This window comes from Corvus moneduloides, chromosome 1 (genome assembly GCF_009650955.1).
Source record: "Corvus moneduloides isolate bCorMon1 chromosome 1, bCorMon1.pri, whole genome shotgun sequence".
NCBI lineage: Eukaryota > Metazoa > Chordata > Aves > Passeriformes > Corvidae > Corvus > Corvus moneduloides.
Window position 1 is genome coordinate 101,319,202 of NC_045476.1, and position 26,310 is coordinate 101,345,511.

At 41.7% G+C, this 26,310-nt stretch overlaps 2 protein-coding genes across 2 annotated transcripts in view; both read right to left on the minus strand.

The window, feature by feature from the left end:
- Window positions 1-7,061, minus strand: part of GLIPR2 (GLI pathogenesis related 2) — a 26,345-nt gene extending 19,284 nt beyond the window's left edge. The window contains exon 1 of the mRNA XM_032120312.1: window positions 6,768-7,061. Within this exon, the coding sequence (XP_031976203.1) occupies window positions 6,768-6,780 (13 nt within the window). The 5' untranslated portion in view covers window positions 6,781-7,061. The remainder of the gene's footprint in view (window positions 1-6,767) is intronic.
- Window positions 7,062-18,518: 11,457 nt separating this feature from the next.
- Window positions 18,519-25,563, minus strand: BLOC1S4 (biogenesis of lysosomal organelles complex 1 subunit 4). The gene is made up of 5 exons (XM_032120300.1): window positions 25,319-25,563; window positions 24,889-24,960; window positions 23,575-23,676; window positions 22,772-22,906; window positions 18,519-19,501 (listed from the first exon to the last, which is right to left on the minus strand). The coding sequence occupies exons 1-5, from the start codon at window positions 25,529-25,531 to the stop codon at window positions 19,403-19,405; spliced, it is 621 nt and encodes a 206-aa protein (XP_031976191.1). The 5' UTR covers window positions 25,532-25,563; the 3' UTR covers window positions 18,519-19,402.
- Between the last annotated feature and the right edge of the window lie 747 nt (window positions 25,564-26,310).

Genomic DNA, 26,310 nt, shown 5'->3' on the forward strand with positions numbered 1-26,310 from the left:
CTTGGAAATACACAGAAGAAATGAAACCATGTATACATCCTGGAGGAAAGGAAAGATAAAATCATACTATGTTTAGAAAGTATTGTATCCTGGGTGGGGTTTCCTTGTCTCCTTTTACACAATCAAGGATTCAATAAAGGGGCAAGGTCTCCATCCCATACAATAGGCATTTATGAGAGATACCATAACTGTTGGTCATTATTTCCCTTCCAACCTGGATTATGTTATAACCTTACAAAAAGTTAGAAGAGAAAGTATTGCTTATGGAAGTGAAAGGAATTGGGAGTTATAATTAGATACTAGTTTGAACTAGAGTAATTTCCTGGAACGTTCTTATGTTTGCTGCTCAAAATAGCTTTCCCTTCAGCTCAGGAGATCCTTCTTCAGGGAGGAGTTTCTGTGACGATTCTCAGCATCCAGTTTTGCTGGAACTTTGCTCACACATCTGCTTATCACTGGGGTGAGCTTCAGGACAACACTGAGATGTCAGAGTTAACTGGACCTGATGGACAAAGACCACACTTATTTTAGTATCTGGTCTTGTTCTATGGCAAACCGCCAAATTAATAACCTTGCATTACCTGTGCCACATGATGTAACAGTCTTTTCCACAATACACAGTTTGAGGCATGTAGCCTGAGAATATGAAGCTGCCAATGCAATAATATTTCAATGACATTAGTCATGTCACTAGTGATTGCAAATCCCATTCTTGCTATAATAGACAGTGCTGATTACTTCCTCACTTAAGGCCTTTTATAAACAGTAAGGCAATTGACTGCCCTGATTAAAAAGGAACACCTGGCAAACTGGAGGCTGCACAGAAGGCTCTGAGAAGCAGCAGAGCCTTCTGTGATACACACATTTAAACACCAAGCAGCACTAATCAGCAATCTTGAGGTCTCGAGAACTGACAGAACCAAGTTTTCACTTTCAATGGAGGCAAGGGTATGAGGAGAAGTCCTTGGCTTGTAGCCCCTGTCTCCTCCAAACTGACCAACAATCAGAACACCAAGCAGTCACTTCCACAGAGTGTTCATCTTACATAAGGTTGGAACTGATTGCTCATCATCTCCAGAGCAGCCAGTCCTGGCTTTGCATGAAAGGCAATCAAAAGTATTGCTTTTATTACTGTTCTGCCAGGAAAGACACCTGAATATTGTACTCATGCACCACCCCCACAGAGACAACCTTTGTAGGCAGCTAATGTGTATGCTGCTATCCCTTTCAAAAAGACTAAGGAGACTCTCCCATCAGAAAGGCCTTCTATTCTTAAATCTAACTGCCACAGAATTCCTAAGGCACATGCACTTCCAAATACAAAGCCACAAATGACCTGCATGTGTTAGAACCACACTTTGCAGGAGAAGTAATTCAAGCAATCTTCTCTCCCCAGCATCGTATCTGCTTAGATTTTATAATTACAGTCATTTAAGAGGAAAATAAGGCACAATTGTATTCACTAATGAGTAACAACAGAAATCAGTTGCTTTGAGTAATTGAAAACAAGTAATTGAATTGAAATCGAGTAAATTTTCTGTGGTCACCTGTTCGTATTTTGGATGCTGCATGTTCTTATGCTCTGGGGATGGACAGCAATAGACAGAACCTTGTTTTTACCCAGTGCCAAGTTCATTTGACATAGCACTCTAGTTGTCTGGTGCCAACCAATGTCTTTGCAAAGTGAAGAATTTTGCAAACAAGAACCAAAGAGAGACAGAAGAATTATCTCATGTCTCCTGGGATATGCACCTTCATTTTACACCCCTACCATTCATGTTCTGTCATGGCTTGGGGTAGGCATACCTGAACCAGCTTTAATCTCATCAGCTCCAATATCCTCCCACCTTGCTTTTCTGCCAAGGACATCCAAGATAGCTGTGGCAATGCTCGAAGTATGTTTACTTATGCACCTCCCTGAGGCATGGAAATATGGCCATGCACATTTCTTCTGATCACTGATGTGTGTGAACTCACGTATACAGTAGCCAAAGTCAGGCAGGGAGATACAGAAATCTTTCTTTACTCACATTTACTATCAATTACATCATCTCTTTCTCATCTCACTGCTCAACAGGTTAAACTCCAGTTCTCACAACTCAAAATCTAGGAAAAAAAAAATATTTATTTCATAAAATCATAGAATAAGAGAATGGTTTGTGTTGAAAGGGACCTTTGAAGGTCATCTAGTCCAACCCTCCTGCAATGAGCAGGGACACCTTCAACTATACCGGGTTGCTCAGAGCCCCATCCGACCTGACCTTGAACATTTCCAGGGATACATTAAATGATGTTTGCAGTGGCCTAAACAGGCCCATATTGTCTTCCTACACAACACCCCAGACTCCTACCACCTCCTCACACCTACTTGCACAGGGGCCAGCTCTGCACCAGGGAGACTGGGCACCTGTACAGCCTCACCTCATCCCCCTCTGCAGGGCCACCCAGCCCAGCTCTGGCTGCTGTTCAGACCTTCACAGACTGGGCCGAACTTGCCTACATCTGCCTATAAAAACAGAACAGAGATATGCCCCAACTTATCTTCCAGAGAACAGCACAGCCTCTACAGAGAGATCAGACATAGCCTTCTGGCCTGTTGGGATGAGTAATAAACAACAAAACAGCTAAAATATTTGTTTTCTCATACTTTTTGTTCCTGCACATACAACAGCAACAGAAGTAAATTCAAACCTGGGTAAGATAGACACTACCAACTGTACTGATAAAAAATGCAGGATTTGAATGTTTCCAGTAATAAAAGCTTTCTTCATGCCCAACTTTTTTTTTTTCTAATGTAAAAGCAATAGCATGGGAAACCTTGGTGAGTGTCTTGGCTACTACAGACCATCACATTCTATCTTATTCTTCCTGAGCCCTTCCCACTTGTTTTGGTATTTATCTGCCTTGAACATGAGGACCTAAGGGTATAATCTAACAGCCAACAGGAGCCACCACTGTTGCATGGGATGGCTGCCACATTCTCCTTTTCTCTCCCACAAAACTCTGATGGTTCAACAGATAGGCAAAAATTTGGCCCAGAATACTGTTTGCCAAAGCCTGATGCATTCTCGGAATCATAAAGAACTTTTATTTATTTTCCACTTATTGAACTTGAACCCAGCAATCAGTGGCTTCTGCATACAAAAACTGGAGGTGTGGGGTTATGAATTGAATTAACTTTGGTTTTGAAAGGTCATTTTCCCACCACACCTCCAGTTCAGTTCTGGTGTAAAGAAAAAGACAGTAACTTGTGTTGACAAGTTCTGCAAACGTCCCAGTGTTATCAAATGCAAAAGCTCAGTTGCTAGCACTTCAGCACAATCCATCTTCCCAATCCCCGCTGGTCCTGTAAAACCAGTTTGCCAGCACAACTTCTTGTCATTTTGGCAGTTTAGGAGTATCTAATTTCTCAGAAAGCATTCTCTAGTATGCCTGTACTTTTGTCATGACCTGCCACAGCTGTCTCTTACTGGGATGCTGAAGTACAAGTCAGAACTTCAGCTGAAGATGTAGCTCGCTCTGCAGAAAACACAACAATCCTTTTTACTGTACTCTGAAGATGCATCTTAAGAGTTAATAAACAGCATATGCTTCTAAATGAGATTAAAACCAGCATGGAAAACTGCATTGAGTCTGGTTCCTGTCTCTTTTCCTTTTGTCAAAACCCTTTCTCAGCCTCTCTATTTTTTGTACTGAGTCAACATGCAGAGCAGTGGGTAACTCCCTGCCCTTTCTCTGGAGTCCCACCCACATTTGTAAAAGGGAGAAAAAATGAGAAAAAAACAGCAGAAAAATAAGACTAAACTATAAAAAGAAAGCCAAACTCTGTAAAAGGATAGCAGTATTTACTGAGCGTGACCTTGTCTTTGACACCGTCTGCATCCACTTGCCAGAATAAAGAGGGCTATTCCCCCGCAGGGCGAGCTCCCTTCCCCCACGAGGCTGAACCCGGGGGGAAGTGGAAGAAATGAGGCCTTTAGCAGCCTTTTCCTACCACCATCCCAGCCTTTTCAGAGACTCCCACTGCTCAGCAGAAATCCCCGTGCTCCAAAGCGGAGGAGTGGAGCCTGCAGCCAGCTGCTTTCCTGAGCATCGCCGGCAGCTGCTCGCAGGGGTGGATATCCCCTGTGGGGCGCGGGCTGCCCGCAGGACCCCGGCCTCCGGCCGCGCACAGCTGCAGCGCGGTCAGAGCCCTGCCAGCACGGCTCTCGCAGCAACAGGGCAACGGAGAGCTGCCAGCTCACCAGCCCTCCTTTCCTGCAGAAATACTTATCCCTGGCTTCTTGGTTAGGGCGCTCTGGGACCTGTGAGAGTGGCTGCCTGCAGCCCCCACTATCCAAATGGAGTCTGAAAAGAGAAGGCCTGGGGGAGGGCAGGTGGGGTCTCTGTGTTTGGCTTAAGTATTTGCAGGAGTTACGACCACGGGAGGCATTTTTCTAATCCTGACAAGGAAGTTGCAGTATGAATTTGGTTTCAGCAGCCTGCAGCTTCCAAGGAAAAAAGCTGAGTCAGAGGTGCCGATGCTTTCGACACTCAGCTCTATTCAACGAAGCAAAGCAGTGGTAAGTCTCCAGCTCTGACACTTGGAATGAACATTGCTTCAAATATAATCTAACGACTAGTAATACAACATTGTTGGAGAGTTTTTATTGAAGAACCGACATTTTCAACAGCAAGTTTTCTTTGCGTGGGGATATTTAGACCTCAAGATAGATTTAGCAAAAACAAAAAGTTAAAGAAACTGCTCATTTATATTATAGTGTCCCCACTTGTCATGAATTAGAACATCCTTAAATTAAACCTTCAGGTAATCTCTGCCTTAATCTTTCTGACTGAGGAGAGGAGAAATGAGTTTGTTCTGAGGTCAGACAGATCACAACCTGTTACATGTTCATGTACCCTAGTACGGAGAAACTTCCCTGCATCACACCTTAAGAGTACTACAGAGGGAACACGAGGTATTGCACACAAAACACAGAGGAAGCAGTACTCTGTAAAACAGCTGCTCTCCCCTTTCAAAGGCAAACCACACTGAATGATCTCAGACAGGAATTTGAAGACTTCAGTGCACTAGAAAGGGCAGATGGGATTTAGTCAATAAACCAATTGTCAGGACAGGATCTCAGTTTTATGATTCATCTAAAAATATTGCACACAGCTCAAAGACAGTAATCTGGACCCAGTTTAACATTGATTTTAAAAGTGCACCACAAGTGACAAAACATTTTTAACAGGTACCTAGATCTCAAGCTCTATTTGCATAACCACTCAGGGGTGCAAACATTACCCAAACCTTGGCATAGGGAGTTTCTGATCTGTCATTGTTCCTAAGTTTGTAAAAATCAACTAATGCACAGCAATAAATGTGCAGGGCAAAAACCCAAAATGGTTTCTTGCCTCATGACTGTTTTAGCAATTTGCATGTATTAAAACAAAAGGAGATTTTTATTCCTTTGGGGACTGGGAGGTGCACAATAGAGTATCTCTACTGCTTTTGCCCAATGTGCTTTGTTAATGTAATGTACAGGCACTACACTTACTTGGTATTTGTACTTTTTATGCTGTTAGCATGGGAAGTGCTGAACTTGATACTTCACAGCAACTACACTTACTTAAATTGTTATAAGGTTATTTATCCCAATCCAGCTGCCAGGATATGAGGCCAAACCCACCCACTGGCAGCTGGACTTTGCAAAAAAAAAAAAGCAGGTGGTTTGCCTGGACTGGGCATCATACCAGTAAGCCCTTTACGGTCACATTTGCAAACAGCTCTGATCTCATCTAGGAAGCTGACCTTTAAAAATAAAGAAAAAGGAAAAAAATCCCAATACACCCATGCTGAGGCCCTTTAAAGTGTTACTCACACAAAGATTTTCCCTAAGTTTCTCTGAAGAGGCCTATAGTTTTGAGTCAATCAAGTACTAGGTGTTGCTGAGCACATCCCCATATGTGCTGTTTACACACAAGACAGACAGACAACGTGCCACCAGGCTCTGATTTGTCACAGAAACTATGCCCTAAGCACAAGAACAAAAAATTCCATTCAGTTTCACAGCTGTTTCAGAAACTGGGGGCAGATTTTCACTCATGGCTTTAACAGGACAAAAGTGGAGAATACCCGGCGCATGAGCATTCCCTTCTTAAGGTCTCTGGCTCCTTGGCAGCTTCAGAGAAGTCTTTCCCAACCCAAACTGAGCAGGGCACACAGACAGCCAGCAGCAGGGGGGAAAGAACCAACAGCACAGGCAGCAGCAGCAGGAAAAGTCTTGAAGAATATTTGCACAGCTGGGGAGAGACTTAGGAGCTGAGCAAGGCTGTCCTCAGTTAAATGGTTACCAAATCTTAAACCTAAATCCTTCCGACAGGAAGGGTGGTAAAGCTTACCCCCCTCGAAGCATCCTGCTGCTTATCTGCAAGGCTGGTAAATTTCATCAGACAGCAAGACACGAAATAACTTTAAAGCTACAGGGCTCATAGTCATTTTTTACAGCAAATCAAAAGTACTTTACGCTACAAAATATAAACTGTATATGAAATACAACTACCTCTAAACTGTGCAGGCTGAGGAGGGAGGTCGCTTTTCTTTTCTTTTTTTCCAGTCTAACCCTTTGTCAGAGAGAAAGCTCCTCCCAGGCTGTACCATGCACAAATGAAAGCAGCTTTCTCCGAGGAAAGCCACTGAACGCTTTAGCAATGCTTTCCAAGCACAAAACCAGGCACGGACTTCGTGCGAACACACAGCCAACTGCACGAAGGCATTTGCTCACCTGATTTTCCCATGACCAAGTGGATTTCGGTTTTGTTTTTTTTTTTTTTTTAATTTCACCTGCTTCCTCCTCCCTTGACTGAGTTTTGCCGCTGTGCCGGGATGAAGCGTTCGCAGTTTCAGCTCAACTTCTTCATTCGCCTGCGACCGCTGCTGGAAAAAACTCAGCAGCACGAACCCGCTACCGCCCCTTCTTGAGCGCTGGAATAAGCCTGCCCATGCCTTTATAAGGCATGGGAACCCCGCTCTTTTTTCACGAAAAGATCCTGGTTGGGGTCAGGAGCTATTTATCCTCCACAGTAACCAAGCAGCTCCAAAACACCATATGTTTTCACATACCATTTTAGCTTAGTAATCACATGTGTCTTATTGATAAGAGTTGGCTGTGAGAAGAAATTCTGCTGACAAATAGTTCTCCTGCCACGGTGGGTAGAGTACATGAGGCAAATTCATACAGCTAAATGCTTTAGAAGTTTTACCCACTTGCTGTACATAAAGTTGAAACAAAAAAGCGATAAAGTACTTTGAAGTATAACTACATTTTCATGTCTAAAATGAATCACTTCCTGCACTGTTACAACATAATCCGTTGAAGGTATTAGTAAAATAAGCTTTTGCAGGTTGAAGAGGAACTGTGCTGATGGTGTGTTTCTGTGAAAAGGGTTGGATGTGAGTATGTCTCATTTTATCTGTGTAAGCACGCTGTGCCACTGTTATCTTCACATTACATCAAACGCCTCAAGCTAATCTGGCAAATATTAACTACTTTAACTACAGCGAACATGATACTTTGATTTAACTTCAGAAGTGCTGCATATCTACAAACAATAATTCAGTTACGTGTTTCCAGCTTTCATCTTCTCATCATCACGAAAAATCATCTGAGGTTACCAGTTTTTTACAATACCTTTCAATATTTCAAGGTTCTTCTTGGTTTTGTGCCAAGTCTGCTGGCTCAGCAGGTTTTAATCATCCTTTGTCCACCTCTGTAGGCTTAGCTCCATGATAAGAAAAGAAAAAAAAATGCAGGGATAGGGTTTTTTTCTTCTTAACCAAGTAGCAGCAGCAGGTGGGGAAAGGCAACATCCCTTCACCAATGCACTGCTCCTCTTCCCTTCTTCACTGGCAGGGCTGAAACACAGGTTGAGGGAGTGTCACTGACAGCTGATGGGTTCACTGAGAAGAGGCATGAGGGCAAGTGACCACCATGCAGCAGCAGAAACCGCAGGGCGTGAGACCATGTTCATCTTCACAGCTGCCTGACATTTTCCTTTGCTGGTAGCAAGGCAGGCAGCAGAGCAGGAGTAAGGTTAGAGGAGGTGCAGAAGGAAATCTCTTCGAAGGAAATCTCTTCCCAGTCTCTCTGCTGCAAGTGGCAGTAGTTGGCTGAGGAGCAGGGTGGAGAGCTGGAGCTGGTACTATCAGAGCCCTATCAGGAAAAAGGTGCTGTTTTATTTGCTTGCAGGAGAGATCAAACCATGGGCCAGTCTGTGATTCCTAGTCTCTTAAAATGCTCTGCTAAACTTGAAATACTGGCCTGTACTACTCTAAGGACATGCATCAATACTCAGGAATAGCCAGTGCTACCCTATGGCCGTGACAAGGCGTAAAAGCAATTTTATATTTGTATAGTTGGGAGTCTCTGGTATTTGAAATGTTCATTTATATTCTCATACTTGATTGTTATATTTTATATCGTTTATGTTTTAGATCTTCATAATATTCAGCTGAATTATAAAGCAACATCCCTTTGGGACCTGGACTGCTAACCAAGCACCAAGTACCTCCAAAAGTGATCAGGTACACCTGCATGCCATTGACACAACATCCTGTGAAGTCACAACTTGGAAAAGAGGGTTTCTCTGATCTGACAAAAATCCAGTGATACCTACAGGAGAAAAAAAAATGGAGCTTTTTCTGATCAGAAAAGGAAATCAGAATTACCGCTCAGGTCTCAAATGTGAAAGTATCAGTGCAAAGTAAATGCAATGACTCATCAAAGATAGGAAAGCAGCGTAAGCTGAGACACACAAAAGCAAAGAGGACGGAGAGAGCTGGGATTTTTTAGTATTTTAACATCACCTGCTGGAAGTTCCACACTAAAGAATAGTACTGAAGAACATTACCAGATGGGAATTTGGAGGAGGAATGTACACTAATAATTAAGAATGCAAACAAGCCTTTGAAAATAATGAGAATGATTAAATAAAAGCCATTGCTAATGAAATTTTCAAGCTGTAAGCCATTAACATCCTTTTACCAGCTTCAGGCAGTATCAAACGAATGTGAATGATAACAAACAGGATTTTCCATTTGCTTTATGATGTATCAAAGCACCTCCAAATGCATGTTTGTTTAATTACTGCACGATTCCTTTACACAGAGAAAATATTAGGGTGACATTGGTATTATCCAATAGTAGGCATTGGAAACTATCTTACAGATACAGAAATGCCCTGTGCAGTCAGATGAGTTCAGCATTCTGCCTCTTATGGCAACACCTACTAAATGTTTCTGCAAAAGGTGCAGAAAAAAGGGTACAATGTGGACTGACTAATTTTCAGTTGTTTCATCTTCCTGTTAAAAGGAAAGCAGAACAAAAACAGTTGGCTAGAAAAAGTAACATTTAACTAGTAAAGACTGGTGTAACCAATACTCTTTCTGGAAATAGGTTATAGAGCACACGAGAAGGAAAAATGGAATTTGAAAGGAAGTGCATGAATCATTACAACCAGGGGGTTAGTGATAACTCATCTGCAGTAGAGCTATTTCATCAACATCCTGAAAATCTGTGGCTAAAATTTTGGTGTCAGACTGACTCTGGGCCATTCAGATGACAAAATATTCCTCCTTCTATCCTATCTTCCCTTTTCTCCTAACAAAGCAAATCCATTTCACCCACTCACATCAGCCACTTCTCTTTACCTCCATGTGACTGATGCTAATGCTCACAGTCTCATAACCTCCTCTGGTGCCACCAGATACTTCCCTTCTTTGCTTTTCTGTCTCTTCTGGAAGCTTCCTGTACCTCTCTTTCTTTCTCCTGTGCCCAGCCTGCCCCGTGTGACCTGCTGTTTGCATTGTGACCAGCCCTTGGTAGCCACAGGCACTCCTGCAGTGCCCCACAGGTTGCCCCAGGGCTGTGGACCTGGCAAGGCCAGTGGTGGAAGTGGCAGTGTGGATTTCTGGGCCCAGCTTGGATTGTGCTGCTGCTGCTGCCTGCTGTCTCATACAGCTTGGTCTTCACAGCCCCGTGCCGACAGCCTTCAATATTCCTCCAGGACCTTCCACCAGCCAGCCATATATGGCTAAATCTGTAGAAACTCAGGACTAAACAGATGTCTTTTCGATAGAGCAAGGAGCCCCAGGCAGATCCCAGGTTACCTGTTGTCTTCCCAGAGGTCTGCCTGCACACAGCTAAATACCCCCTTCCATCTGGCAAGGGCACCCCCCTCAGCAGGGCTCCACGGCAGCTGTGTGCCTTTTGCGAGGGCCCCGGTAGCATCATGGATTTCAGCCTGCAGATTTCTGTTCCAGCAGCAGTGCAAGTGAGGAAGTAACAGCCCGCCAGCTGCTGCCGGTGCAGATCCCCAATTGCTCATAGGCAAGTTCAGACACATTTAAGAAAGCCTGAGATGAACCTTTTCACATGTGCACACTCTGATGGGCCCAGTTGATGCAAATACCTGTCATCATCAATGTTTTGAGTCATTAATTCATTCCTTCAGTTGGCATCTATCAGGTACAATTAGCTGTCCACACAGACTGGGACAGACATATGACAACACTGTCACATGCAGGCCCTGCCAGCGAGGTGTGGATGCATCCCATCCTTCTTTTAAATGCAACACTGAGCAGTCTCTCCACAAGTCAAACCATGAAGACAAAAAGTTTGCGAGAAATTCTAAATGCAACAAATCTGTTTTCCCCAGACACCCTTAACAAGCAACCCTAAGGACAACAGTATTTATATGACTATAAAAACATCACATAGGAATAACATCATGTATAGTGACAAGAACCATGAGTGAACTGTAAAACTATCCGCAAAGTTGTATCAGGCAACAAGAAAATTGCTTATTTTTAAAAATGGAAAAGGAAAATGGGCAAAAAATGGTGGTAGAATATTTGAGAATATTCCTCCTCTTACAGTTTTGCTAGGCTTTGCTTCTGGGCTCTCTATTGGTATTTCCATTTCACCTGTGAATTAAGCCAGGTTGTGTAGCAGATCACAAAAAGTCAACTTGAACACAATTGGAGATGTTAATTTTTCTTGTAAGAAAAGATACTGCTTTTTAGTTTGACCATAATGCTCAGTTGCTGAAGAAAATGAAAATAACTGAGCTGAAAAGAGGAAGAGTGCAAAAGCAAGGCTATACCTCTTTTATCAGCACTGTGCTGTTATCAGATGGCCACATCCACAAAACCCTCACACAGAAAACAGCAGACTATGATTGCAGAATAGTCATTGACTTCAACATCTTCCTACACACTGCAAGATAGAAGCAGCGTGTGATTAATCATCATCACAGAATTACCGAATGGTTTGGGTTGGAAGGGACCTTAAAGATCATCTAGTTCCAATCCCTCTGCCATGGTGGGGGTTGGAACCAACAACAGTCTCAAGAGCTGGGTTCCAAGCAAAGGTTTGGAGAACAAAATGTGTGAGTATTGTTCAAAGGAGGGTGGCACGAGCACTGCCATTCTCTCGAGAGGCCCAGCACCCACCCAGCTGATGTTCTTCAGGTTCTTCTAAATGTCTGAAAGTACACAAATCTCGCCAGAGCAGGGCAGTGAAATGCCTGCTTCAGACTTGGGATGTTCCTCAACATGGCTCAAACTACGGGGGTTCTTGCTTCACAAAGAATCAGAGTAAAACTGTCAGCGTGGTTGTTCTCAACTAGCTCAAAGCAGGAGCCTCCATAGGAAATGCCACTTCCCATCTATCCAGATGCTCAGAACGCTTCCCCTCTACCCCACCAGGGAGAGAAGAGGCTGTGTAAGAGGCAGCTCAGTCTCAGGATACAGAGGAGTTAAGGGAAAGAGGGGAAGAAGAAGGTATCCTGGACAGACTTGTGACACAAAGAAGGATTTGGGAGCACTGAAAAGAGAGTGTCTGTCATTTCCTTAAAGTGTTACCTCCCTCCACCAAGGCTGCAGTGGACTGAACAGTATGTGGAGCACGCTTCATGGGCTCTCTGCTTCAGCACAGTACCTCAGTTTGAGTTTAAACACCATTTTACCAAGACCACTGCTCTGTAGCTTTGATAAGAAAAGGCAAATGACAGCCCAGGTGAGCACAAAGGGGACAACTAGGCCAGTTGCTGACCTCCAGTAGTGGGGTATCCACACAAACACAGTGACCAACCCAGCACCTGTATTTTGCCTTCTTGTGCATTGCCCCACAATCTACTACTTTTTATACCCGATTTTGATAAACCTTTGTTTTAGCAAAACCTCATCCTACTGATTGGAAGTAGCTCCTGCTTAACAGCCACAAATTTAGCTATTACATTAAAATATCCTTGTACATGAACCACTTTATGAGTCAGAAAGTTAATCTGAGCAGTTACTCATGAATGAGATCACACAACTCTGAGGTCCTGGAAACCATCAGTTTAAACATTCAGAAGAAGACAAGAAAGCACATTTGATATTGGGAAATAACTAGAGAAGAAACAAGAAAAAGGCAGGTTGTGGTACTGTTTAAACCTCTGATTTCCTTCTGCCTTAAATTACATGGGGAGTCCTAGTTTTCTGATCTCAAATAGGATCAGATAGAACCAGCAGAAGTGGAGAAGGATCTCAGAAAGGCAGCAAGGTCATGGAAGCTTCATACACAAAGTAAAAGGGCTTTAAGCAACCTGTTCTACAGGAAAGTATCCCTCCCCATGGTAGGGAACCAGATGATCTTTAAGGTCCCTTCAAACCCACGCCATTCTATGATTCTTCAGCCAATGGAAAAGATCATGGAAAAGGAAATTACAGACATTACTACAAGAGGATGAGCAACACAGATGGCTCATGACTGTTGATTGTGTCCTCCAATAAAAGAATTAGAGGATATTAAAAGAAGCTTGTGGGAACACAGTTCAAAAATATGGACGTGGGATGCAACAGAGAAGGTGCTTTGGCAAGGAGATTCTATTTTTGTACACATTGCCTCTTGTCCTAACTGCTGAGAAGTGCTTGTCTCCCCCTCCTTCACTCTCTTTCTTCAGGTATTTATACACATTGATGAGATTGCCCCTGAGTCTTCTTCAGGATGAACCATCCCAGTTCTCTCTGACATTCCTCATAGGAGATGTTCTGGTCCCTTAATTGTCTTTGTGGACCTGAATTGAACTGAACTCGTTCCAGTTAGAAGATCTATGTCAATCCCTCCATCATCTCCTCCCCAGCAGCTTTCCTACCTGACATTTACATCATGCTTTTCCCACAATGTCCATATTCAAGCACCATCACATCTGTATTCATTGCGAGCTTTGGTTCAGTCTTTTTACCCCCCCAGAGCGCTGTTTGCCACCCTGGGGCTATGCCTGTCCTAGCAAGTACTTCAGCACAGCAGTTCAGGCGGATTTGTAGCTTAATGTTTCACTGAGTTTCATCTCGGCCTAAAACTAGTGCATGGCCAGCAGCATGGAATGAATACCCAACAGCAGTTGCAGCATGTCAGCTAAACTCCTGAGCAAGTCTCTGGCTGTATTCAATCCCAAAAGAATCTATTTTACACCCAGAGGCAGTCCCATGGTGCTAACTAATGAGAGACAGAATGCTATCTATTCAAGATGGGCACTGGTATCTCGTACAACCCTGATTTTGCTGACCTCTATTATTGACTCTGTGTCCTCATAATTTCATCCAACTCACTTGGCAGAATCTTGACTTATCTCCCTGGCACATGTAATGAGTTTGCAATGGCACTGCTCATCTACCTTGTCAGCTAACAACATCATAGTTGATTTTCCTTAGGCAAGATTCCTCTGGCATTACTGCTTCGTGTTGTCCTTCAACTACAGAAACACAAATTCAGGAGAAGTCAAGCTAATAAATCCAGAAAGAAAACATAATTTCTGTTCAATTATATTGTTCTGTATTTTTCCTCTCAAATACTTTTTTGCTTAATAATACACTGGATTTTAGATGCACCAGCCACACTTCCAAAGAAGTTCCCAGCAACCTCTGACACCAAGAATAAGAGCACTGCTTATCACTAGCAGTTGAACCACCACGTTTGAGTTGATAAAATATTGCTGGAAGCAGGCATCTGAACAGGACACAGACATCTCTGTAATGACAAGAAGGTTATTCCTAATACCCCATTTCTTTTCTCTTCTTCTTTCCCTCTGTGTTTCCAATCAAATTGCAAAGCCATTCCTGTAGAGAAAAGGGCTAATCAAAGAAACATAAGGGAAACAGATGTTAATTCCATAGCAGGCATCTCCCCAGCAGTACATGGAGAGACACTGCCAAGGGAAGTGCTCTGCTTGCCTTCTCAGGGGGATGGCTGGGAGCAGAGAAGTGTGACCCCTCACCCTTCTGCCAGGATAGCAATGCTGGGGCTGGACTGTTTGGCTTGGCAGGACTGATTTTTAGCCAGAACAGCCCAATGGTCTGGCTAACTACCTGCCAGTCCTACTGCTTTCAAGAAAGAGGCAGTAACCAGAGGCAGTAACAGCAGCCTAGTCCAGACACTCACACTAGAACTGGTCCACAGTTCTGGTACAGTTAAAGCCCCTCCTAAAACTATGTATGTGTACTTGGGAGTAGTGCACACCGGAGGGAAAAAAAAAAGCATCAATATCACATTTGTATGTCATGTCTGTTATGGATCTCCATTCATACCTCGCAGTTCAGGGATCTTGCCCTCATCTGTTGATGCTGCTCATTGCTCTGTCACCACAAGCTCACGCCTTGGCACGTATCCTGGTTTATCTCCTGGCTATGCTATTTTCTGCCTCTTCCATTCCTGCATAAGGCTCTTACCATTCCTTTTTTCTTTTTTTAATGAATCAATCAGAAACAGCTTTTTTTGCCAGTCTGCAGTTCTCCACAAACCTTTTAAATTCACTCACAGAGAAATAATTCAGGTGCTTCTGTCATATTTAGTGCCAGCCCTCAGTTTTAAAGTCCTAGGATTGTGGAAATTTCTGCTTTTGTTTTTTGCTAAAGGTTGCTTTCTAGATCTCTTGCTTGTAAAGAAACTCCTGACACTGTCACCTGTAAGGAACAGATGGCAATTAATTTATTTTTAAATAATGTAGGCATCGAGCTGTTCTCATGAAACCTACAGCTTCTGAAACAGTGGGAGATAAGAAATCGAATTGGATACTTATTCTTCTTTTCTCAGTCAGTGCTCTTTCCCCCCATGAATTCTGTCCCTTTGTCTTTTCACTCAGAACCCTCTGATGAAATTCTTGCTAACATTCAGTTAATTTTCTTAGCTCTGTCAGCACATTTATATATCTGTATTTTCAATATACTTTTTCAAAAGAATTTTTAAGATCCCATATAGATAGCACATTGGAATGATTCTTTATGCAATTTTAATGTCTTTTTTATTACTTTCAATAGTCCACCAAAGAACGTACAGCCAATATTTAAGTTGACAAAAATGAAATATCGCTTCGAGTCTTCTATGTGGATTTTAGACAGGATATTTTGGTTTTCCTACCATATCCTTTACTCTGACATAATTCCAAAGGCGCTATTTCAAACTTTCCTTTTCACACTGTATCTATAGGTGATTGCATTCTGTCTCCCCAGCATTGTACTGTACTGCCCATGAGAAGTACCCTCTGCTCCCCTTTTTTCTGCTTTGCTTGTTCCTTACCACTTTTAAGACATCATGCACCATTCGCATACCACTTAAAAGTTTTTCAAAATCATAAAAATGACCAGCATTGAAAGAGTTTGTGAGTAGATAACATCAAGCAAGAAAGTCAAGAAAACTCCCAAGATCTCCGAGATCAGCTGGAGCTGGGGTCTGTACTACCATCTTTAGGCTGTACTACCACCCATCGGCCTGAAGTAGAACCAACAAAAGCAGCTGAGTGGACAAAGCCTCTACTCTGCCACTGCAGCACAGCCTGCCACAACTGCTCAGCTCCTACAGGGATGTGAATCCCAGCAGTGGGAAACTCCTCATCCTTGATGGATTTAGCTGCAGTGGCTAGAAAGATACAGACCCCCATTGTGGTCCTCTTTGATCACAGCTATATCTGATAGGGATTTTGGCTTTTCAAGGATTTTGTTGGTAGCTGGTCCAAGACTAGATTTCTTTTCTATGAAAGGTGAAGGAGTTTTAAAAAGTAATCACTTAAAAAACATTTTCCTCTTTCTTCTTTTTTTTAAGGGAACATTTTTTACCAATTTCAAATATAAAGTTCTTTTCACAGATGAAGGTACAAGCTATCTTGCTCTTCTTTCTCATTCTGGGAGGTCTGTCACTCAGGATCACTCTTTACAGCTTAAGCTTGCTACTTAACTCTTAGTATTGCACGTAAAACTACTTAACCTTGAAGGTTATTGTCAGCAGAAGCAATGAAATGCCACAGGTTTTGATGTCAGTGTAATCCAGTGCATCTTTAAGTAATTATTATTTTATTTGGTCAGATAAATCATCAAACCTGTTTCTTTTCATTGCAGTCATCTGCATCCTGTTGTAATTTCTTTGGGCTTTATTGCAGTTGCAGCAGCACTGCTCAAGTGGAACAAAATATGCTGGTCCAAAAAAAAAATAAATACAAATATCAATCTTTATGTGCCTACTTCAGGCACAGTTTATCTATAACTAAATATCTATATAAGACAGATCATGCTGATTTTTGTCCAGGAGCTAAGAAAAATGTAGACCTCTGACATTCATTCCAACCAGCATATCTTGTGAATAGAGCTTCTCTTACATATTGACATACATTGTACAGCAAACAGGTAATCTTTAGAAAGCTGCAGCATTAGTTTCAATTAGCATTAGGCTAACTAGTTAACACTGGCCTAAAATGTACATAACTATAAGAATATAAAAACTTTTAGCATAACTTTTGCTATGATTGCTTTAAAATGTTTGCCTAATGTCATAGAAGAAAAGTAAGATTTGCATGTAGACTTCTTTATTTATATTAAACATTAGCTCATTTCACGTGCCTGATACCCAACCTTTAGCAGCTCAGCAGAGTAATCACATCTTGCTTTACACCAGCTCTGGATGAAGAGCTCTTCATGCTAAAAACAGGTGACATAGCCCCATCATTACTGTCTTGTATCTTGGAACTCAAGCAAGAGGACAAACATTGTGTAAGGGAAGATGCAAGTACAGCTTTCTGGGTCTGTGAAAAATGATATCGGTGGATTTTGAGATGCAGATTTTATCTACAGCTGGCAAACCTGGTAAATACTGAACATAGCTCATGATGTAGTTATTACTGGGTTTACACTAATGCAAGGTAGTAACAGACAGAATAAAGGAATGTTCTGAGTCTTTCTTTACTGAGTGTGAACTCTTGGGATGTTTTTTATGCTATTCCTGCTTCGTGAGACTGACCATGAATAAGGAGACAGCCCAGGTGGTACAAACTCAACAGCAGAGTGCATTTTGTCATTATTATGAGAATGCCTTAATTTCATAACTGTGAGCTTAATTTCATAACAGATGAACTGTGACCTTGGTATTTTGTACCATGTATTTTTAAAAGCCACAATTTATTTATTGTCTGTATTTTTATAGCATTTCCTTAAAAATTTTTCCATGTATTGTCCATTATTTTCAGTAATAAAAATATTTTGGAGCATTTCCAACATAGAAATATACTAATTATAGGAACTGCCTAATTTTTGTTTGTGGTGTGCCTTGAAGATAGATACAACCCTTTTTTTCCCATACAACAGTTCAACATAAATGCCACTACAGAATATAGGAAATTTCACTGTTATTAATATGAACAATATTGTGTGAAAAATACTCAGCTGTATAAACTTGCTGAAATCTTCATTCATATTTCAAACATCATCTGTTTAAAAGAAACTGCATTTTGGTTCCACTCAGCAGAGAGCAAAGTTATTTGGGCAGGTGATTCATTTAATTAGAAAGCTGTTCTAAAGAGAACTTGTTTTTTTTTATACCAGTGTTAGTATGCTTAGAGTATTTGACTGTAGCCTTATGCTGCTACACTAAGTATGTACTTCTATTAGATCTCACAGAGGAGGGATAGACCTTCAAGCATTATTTATGCATACACTGAAAGGTACTGCACCTTTTAGAAATGTAAGTGTTGCTCCAGAGGAACATCTGAATAATGAATTATTTATGATAGCAAGGAGGATGGGAGGGGAGCCCTTCTTCAAAGTCATGTCTGTTTCTTTCTGCATGTTTACATGTAATTATTTTTCTAGAGTCTTGATGTTAAAATTCAGGTAAGTTTTACATCAGAACTGCTTTTGGACTTCAAAATCTTTGTTCTAATTTTTAAAAAATGTTGCTTCAGATACTGAAGACTGCTCTTTGGAGACAGGATCTATTAATATACAATCTCTGCTCTGCAACTCCATACCTGTTTTGTGCGTGCAACATGAGATCTAGAGAAATATTGTTTCTCTAAAGTATTCCTCCCAGACTCGAATTTTGAGTATTTTTAGTGAGTTACACTGGCAATAGAGCAGCAGTGGTAAAACTTGTTCAGATTAATACAATTTGTGATTAACACCTGCTACGTGGGTCAATACTTTCCAGTGAAATGCAAGACCACAACAGGGGTTAGCCAGCTATTAGTTTATTGATAATATAAATTGCAATCAGCATGGGAAGCCTCAGTACCACAGAGAGTTGTGAAGAAAAAACAGTCTGGTCAGGTACCAGATTGAAGTTCAGTCCAGGGTCATCCCTCCCTCAACTTAGAGACTTGTTCCTTTTGGCAGCAGGTTTTATAGATCTATATATCTCTCTCTATATAAATCTGCTTCATGCCCACCTGGTTACACATCAAACAATACAATCATGCAATAATTAGAAGCTTGGGTCACTGTGAGGATCACCAGTGGGGGGCAGGATGTTTGCTTTATGAACTGGGACTACATCACATGCATTGAGCCATGTCCTTGATTCCTTGATAATCTTCAAAGTCCTTCCAAGTCCTGCAACAAGTACATCCCAATGTGGTGCATTTCTCTGTACAAACTGCGGGGACCAGGCTTAAAACCTTGGAATAGATGATTTTATGCATGGTTTTTCTTTCACCTCAATCAGTACATTACGAAAAAAGACAAAACCCCCTTATCCTTGTGGTATAGCTATTTACACCTGCAGCAGCACAGATATTTACGTGTTAAAAAACTTATATACAATAGTACACTTCCTATTATTTCTGTATTTAAAAAATGTAATGCAAAAATATTCTTAAGTTCCTTCCCCCAAATAATTTGAAAACTTACATGGATGGTGTTTTAGGAAGGCTTTTGAAATAATGTGCACAAACAAAGATTACCTGAAAATTTTTGCCTGAAGGAAGACAATGAGAATCAGAACGGCAATATGCCATCAATAGTGCTGAGAAAATGCAGCTGTTCTGAGGTTGGCATTTCTTTTGTTCACTTGGCTCTCTCTATTCTGGCTGATTCATATCAATCCCAAAGCAAAAATCATCAATAAGGTGCTTCATTAAGACATGGAAAATAGTCTTCAGTCTTGAAGAGGACTGGAGGTTCATAGAGGCTCTGCTGTTGTCGTGAGGAAGACGATTTCTGCAAATTAGATAAGTTTATTTTTCGCCTTTTTCATAAAGCATTTTAAAACAAAGCCTGCAGAGCTAAAATGCAAAACAAGAAAATTTTTTAAGGTGTATCTCCTTAGCTGAATGAATTCTGAATCATAGCTCAGATGAGTCTGGCATGTTCCTAATGTTATTGAAGAAATGCAGCCTTTGATCTTTGCCATTCCAGCACCTAACCAGGCTCAGTCCTGGAATGTGTATGTATGAGATGCCAGCACTGCAGGAACCAAATTGTACCATCCAGCTGATGGCAGAGTCATTGTAACCTTCATCCTTTCCAAGCCATACACCTTCACCTTCTCTGCTCCAGCCTTTGAATTCTCCTCAGCTGCTTCTTTTGACTCAACTCTAGGCCTGTGTTGTCATTTAGTTACTCACAAAGTCTTCCTATGGAAACACACCTAGCAAATGTTTCTTTCTAGAAGGTTGCTGCTCCTTCTGAGCTTCTTCACTGTTAAAAGTAATCTGGCAGTGGACTGGAAAAGAGCTGTTACACTGTTTTTCAGGAAAGGTGTACATGTTTCTTTTAAATATTAACTGTATGTGGTTTTGCTGTATCAAATGGCTCATTGGAAGAGACGACATCAAGGACCACTAGTGACTACTCTGTCAGCCTTGCTGCATGCAAATAATGCTGCAATGCAACACAGCCCCAGGGTCTGTTTTCAATACATGGCATTAAATAGAGTGCTTGAAATCAAGATTTCATTCATTAAAAATTGTTTTAAACTAATAAAAAGATTTGGATGAACTATTTTGTAGAGCCCTCAGTCTGGAATGAGGAAATTAGTCTTCACCAATAATAAAGTTAAAAGCATACCAAATATCATCAGTACTCTTGGAGTTTAGAATGCTTTTACAGCACCAAAATGAAGATATGAGTAACCATACCTACAAAACAACAAAGTAGAAATTTCCCAATATTCAGTTGAGCTGTATACTTGTACTCCATATGAAATAAGCACACATTCTCCTGCTATATACAAAATTGCTGATATACTAAATTGTCTTTAACTTTACAATAACATTAATTTTTCTAAGTTTGTTTTGCCATTCAAGTTGTGATGAAATTAAAAAATATAAACAAAGGTCTAATCTATGAACAGTGTATATTATCAGTGTTCTCTGTATCACAAGTTTTGCCAAATGTAAAAGCAACCTTCAAAATCAAAGTTGTAATTTTCAAAATAATTTCCTACTCTGTACTATGAGAACACCCTACAAGCAAGGGAAACTAAGGTTTTCTGCAACTCCTGACACTGATTTAAGAGGTGCTGTATTTGCCTCTGTGCAAGGGGATTATTTCAATCCAGTGAGGAAATTTATAGGCAGGCACAGTACCCACAATTGCCTAAGCACACATTTATGATTAGTTGTTTTTTCAGCTGCTTAACAGACATTTCTACCTTTTGAGAGTCTACATTCTTAGTGATATTAGAAGTCTTATAGTACTGTTCTTTACACTGCCTGGTATTCACAAGGGAAGAACTTTGGGCAAAGTCTGAAAGGGAGATTATAAACACACATCTTGAGAAATAGAAAATACAGCCTCTCTGTAAAGAAACATATATTTAAATGAGAAGAGAATGAGGGAACTTGACTAAATTAAAACTAGCAATGAAATGTGAACTACAGCTACAGTGAAAATCATGACATCAGAATAACCTTCCTTTCCAAACCATGTATTTTAGCACGGATGTATTTAGCCAGTTAAATGTCAGGCACGTGGAGAAATCTCTACAGGCATTTTCACTCTGATACACTTGTGTTTACTACTGAAAAGAGGTATTTTACTATGCAGCACCCAGAACCACTGAGGAACAGTAACCTGCCTTTTAGTGAATCAAATAATGCCAGTAAGTTCTGAATGTTACTTTATTGCTATCCATACTCTAAGAAACAACTGGAGATGCCAGGTTCACCTTCCTGACACTTTCAAAGATTTTCTACCTTTTTAATTGTGGAAAAACTGCTTATTTGATTAAGTATTCCCATACAACACTAAAAAAAAGCACTTTCTTAGAACTATCAAACTTTTCAACTGAAGATTATAATTCCATGGTTGATAACTGCTTTTAGCAAAAAAATGGAATACTGTTGAACATTCTTCAAGGCAACTTAAGTAGTTTTTTAGTTTTGTAACTGGCCCATAAAGAGCAGCTTTGTGTTGTTGTTTTAGTTTAGGTTTTTTTTTAAAGAAAAAATGACAGAACCCTAAACTTAAACAGCAAGGAAAATGAAGGAATGAGATGAGAAATTAACTAACTTAAAGACTGCACAGTAAACTGTAGTGAAGAACAGGTTCCTTGAACTGAGCCTTAACAAGACAACACATGTTCTTTTTATATGTATTTTTCTCTACTGCCACACATGCTTGGAATTTGTAGGAACAAAAATACCTCAAAAAACCACAACCTTCTTCCTCTCCCCCTCGATGAAGCTATTTTTTCCAGCTTTCTTACCAGAATACAGAAACCTGAGTTAGTACAGGATGAATATACAAAGATAAAATAATCTGTGAGCTGACAAGACGCAAAAGAGCAAAGCTTATAAATGGACTACTGGCAGGTGATGTCAAGAAGCATCAGGTATTCAGGTGAAATTTTTTTTAACCAGAAGGTTATTTTAAACCCGAGGCATAATGCCAGTTCAGTGTTAGGTAAGGCATCTCTGAAATATACCAAAGAGAGCATTTCAAGTTTTTTGTAAAGACAGAGAAAACTGCATCCTTAGAAAGTTCACCAAGGTGGTAGCATGATTATCAAACAGGGTGGATTGAATATAAATATGACCTTTACTTTAAAAATACTGTGCAGATTAGCTTTCATTTTCTGTTTTGGTAACATTTGTGCAGTGATGTTATCAATGCAGTAGGATTCTTTAGCAGTGTTGTCTGTACAGGCTCTTCCTACTCGTTTTGCATACGAGGAGAGATCAGGGGTGCTTTAGTATAAAGGCTTGTGCATTATGTGCTTGTTTGTGTGCTTCACATTCATTTCTTTGTGTGCTTGGCCTTGTTTTGCAACGTTACACAAATCCTTGTAAGAAATTATATTTTTAAGTCGGGTTGTTATCTTTTTTTTTTTAAAGAAGCCTGAGAACTCTGTAAAAATCCTAATAAAGTATATAAAAAAGGTACAGCTACATTCAGACACGTGTAAAAAACTTACTCTTCTTTTAATCATCTGCTCTAGTAAGCAGAGCAACTAAGCTGGTCACATGGCAGCAAAACTTTACTTACATTAAGGAAGGATGGCATGCTGATTGTGTGCAAGATTTTCCTGAACGTGCTTGGAAAAGCCCCAAGGTCTGCTTCTGCCTTTATGACCCGTTCTTCCAGTCCAGCTACGCTATTCCCAATCATTTTCACAAAAGCCTAGTGGGGAAAAAAACCCCCAAAATAAATACGACATTTTCACTAACAAAATAAAACAGGATTATGTATTGCAAAACAGTGGTGAAAGATCCGTTGCTTAAATGAGGAGTCAAAAGCTTCATGCTCTATTTCCCTTCTGCCTACAAGTCCATCTTAATGCTAGAAATTACTTGAGATACTTAAAAGGCTTAAAACCAGGTTAAATCTAACAAAACAATCTTCCTTTTCCCATTTACCTTTCAAAAAACTAACCTGGATTTTTCAGAATCTTGACTTCTACCTGCCTTTCTACTATCGAAAAACCAAGGGTCTGAACCAAGACTTTGAGGCTTTATTGGGGATCAAGAGACCTCTCATTCTAGTTGATTCTGAAATTTTGAAAGCTAGTGCAAAAAACTCCCTTGCTTCAACCAGTCAATGGACTTTTTTTTCTTTTTTAATATGTTAACAAAAGATCTAAAACATGTTTGGGGTTTGCACAGCGCCCAGAAATTCTTAATAAATTTAGTCCTCTTTATTAACCCTGAAGTACAGAACCCAGAGTGGACATGGAGAACACAACTGACCTGAGCTCACTCCATGTGTGTGCATGCACACACAAATATGCAGACATTGACTCTTCCTCCCGTTAGGAAACAGAATGCATCTAGAAAATATCAAATACATACCTCTAGTTTGTCAATCTTCCTATATATCTGCCTCATTTCTGTAGCTTTTGTGTAAATTTGAGGTATACTTTCATTGACAACTTGAGAGGAATCACTTCGAATCTAAAGACAATTCAAAGAAATGATACATAAGTCAATGAATGAAACAAAATATGTACTAGATTTTATTCTGGAAGCTAGACCTATGCTCCAATGAACAGACTAAAATTTAGAGTTTAAAAATACCAGACTAAAAGTAGTATAAAAAGACTAGATTAAAATCAATACACTACAGCTTTTTTGTATAGTTTCTAAGAAACTTTGAAGAAAATGTATTTTGCAGAGACTAATATTTACCTTCGTAATTATATTAAAAATAGGCTACTACAATCTTTTCTGAACTGAGATTTTCCAAGACATACTAAAGAATTAAATATATTAAACTAAAATTTTCACTTAAGTTTTACTACCTGTACTTTTCCTCAGGTTTGTTAAAAAAGTCAGGCCACAAAAATCTTAGTTTACTGATATTAAAAAAACCTCCAGACCTACAATAAAGTTTCCCTTAAGAGTTGTGCAGGAGAACCATATGTGCTATGCTTTAAAAGACAGCCTGTCTACCAGCATCAGCTTACAGGAACTTTCCATTCAGTTTCCCCATCTAACCCTATGAGAAAAGTGAAAACAAAGCTGCCTCTCGGAAAAGAGGGTCCCCTCCCCTGAAGACAAATCTAGCTTTAGTGGTTTGGCAACTCTGATTAGATACTTTCATTAAAAAAACCCACAAAGGATGTCTTTATGTATTTTAAAGGAGAAGCAGAATATCATACTGTTCTTTTAAACCTCTGTCATTGCACCATTCAAAATGGGATTCCGTGCATGTACATGGACAAGAATACAAATACATAAATATGCAGTTAGGAAAAATTTCTTCAACGAACGGGTTGTCAAGCATGGAAGCAGGCTGCCCAGGGAAGTGGTGGAATCCCCATCCCTGAAGGTATTCAGAAGATGTGGCACTTTGGGACATGGTTTAGGGATGAACATGGTAGTGCTGGGATAATGGTTGGATTTGATGATCTTAGAGGTCTTTTCCAACCTAAGACATTCTATGATTCTATAGCTATATGGACACATTTTGCTCTGATGTGAAAGTTTGGTAGCTTTCATCCATGAGTTACCTAATTACCAAAATAAGTCATCTAATTATCAAATGTGTTTACATACTGGAATCTGCCTAGACTAAAAGCTTCTTCCTGTCTATGTCTTACTTACAAACACCGATTAAACTGTGTTCTGACTTCGAAAACACAACCACATGCAAGTTATACGTACCATGTCCAGCATTCCCACGAATTCATCCACCCTGGTCAGTAAGTCTTCTAGACTCTTGTCTAAGCTTTCTATCTGCAAAACAGAGGTCACTTGAAGTACTTGAAAACACACGCACACACAAAACCCCAGCCAGTCTCACAAACAAGACCACCGAGTATGGACACCGGTCAGACTACAGCCAGCCTCCCAGGAATCCCACGGCTTTTCCCTCTCTCGGCTTCGTTCAGCGCAAGGGACGCGACCCCCGGTACGTCCTGTCCTGCACAGCGCCAGACCAGGAGCGCCCAGCTCCAGAGGGCTGCGCTCCCACGACAGCCCTTCCCGGCGCCGGGCCCGCCGCATGCCCCTGTGCCCGGGAGCTGTGCCCGGGAGCTGTGCCCGGGAGCTGCGCAGGAGCCCCCGGAGCGGCCCGGCCCGGCCCCTCGCCCACCTGCTCGCTGAAGAGGCTGCGGTCGGCGAGCAGGTACGCGGAGTAGGCGGCGGCGGTGGCGCTGAGCGACGCCTCCGAGACGTCCTCGTCCTGCGCCTCCCCGAGGCCGGAGGCTCTGCTCTGACTCTGGGACACGTTCCCGCTGTCCGCGCCGGGGCAGGCGTCCGGCAGCTCGGCTCCAGCGGGCTCGCCCGCGCCGGCGGCCGCCGCCATCCCACCGCCCGCTCCCGCCGGGCCGCACCGCCCCTCACATGACCGGGCGGGCCGGCGCAGCCGCGCTCCCGGCGGGCGGGGCGGGATCGGCCCGGCCCCTGCGGCCCGGCCTGGGAGCGGGCGGAGCGCACGCATCGCCGGTCCCCGGGCTTCAGGGAAGCGCTGCCGGCTGGAGGAAGCTCAGGCTCCGCCGCCCCCGCCGCTCGGTGGGACAGGAACGCTGCTCCGTCTGCGGGAGCGTTTGTGGAGGATGTGCCCTCTACCGAGGGCTGGCGTGCCGCTGCTCCCTCAGCCACACACCCTTAAAGCCCCGTTCGGTAATTTAATCCCATAGCCGAAGGGGCCCTGGTGTGTGAAACCCGAGCGGCTGAACCGCGTTTCCAGGCAGATTGCTCCGGTTACGGCCTGAGTTGGGAAGGGAGGTCACTGTGAGAGGACACTGTAACACAGCTTCACTTATCGTTATGGGGCACTCAAAACAGCAGCTGGGGTGTGTGTGTGTGTGTGTGTGTGTGTGTGTGTGTGTGTGTGTGTTTTCCCTAAAACGGCGTTGCACAATATGTTTGCAAGCCCTAAAAGTTATTTCACTAGGTGTTGGATCCAAAGCCAACACATCAACAGTTGGCTGTTCTCAGTTTGTAATTTGTACGTGTGTGTGAAACAACTTACGCTTCCTCCCTGCTGCGATGAACGGGGTGGAAAAGCTTGGACAGAGTGTAGTAGCACGCTTTCTATGGGCACTGACAGCCAGAGGCTCCGGGGAAAGGTGTGCAGTGGCA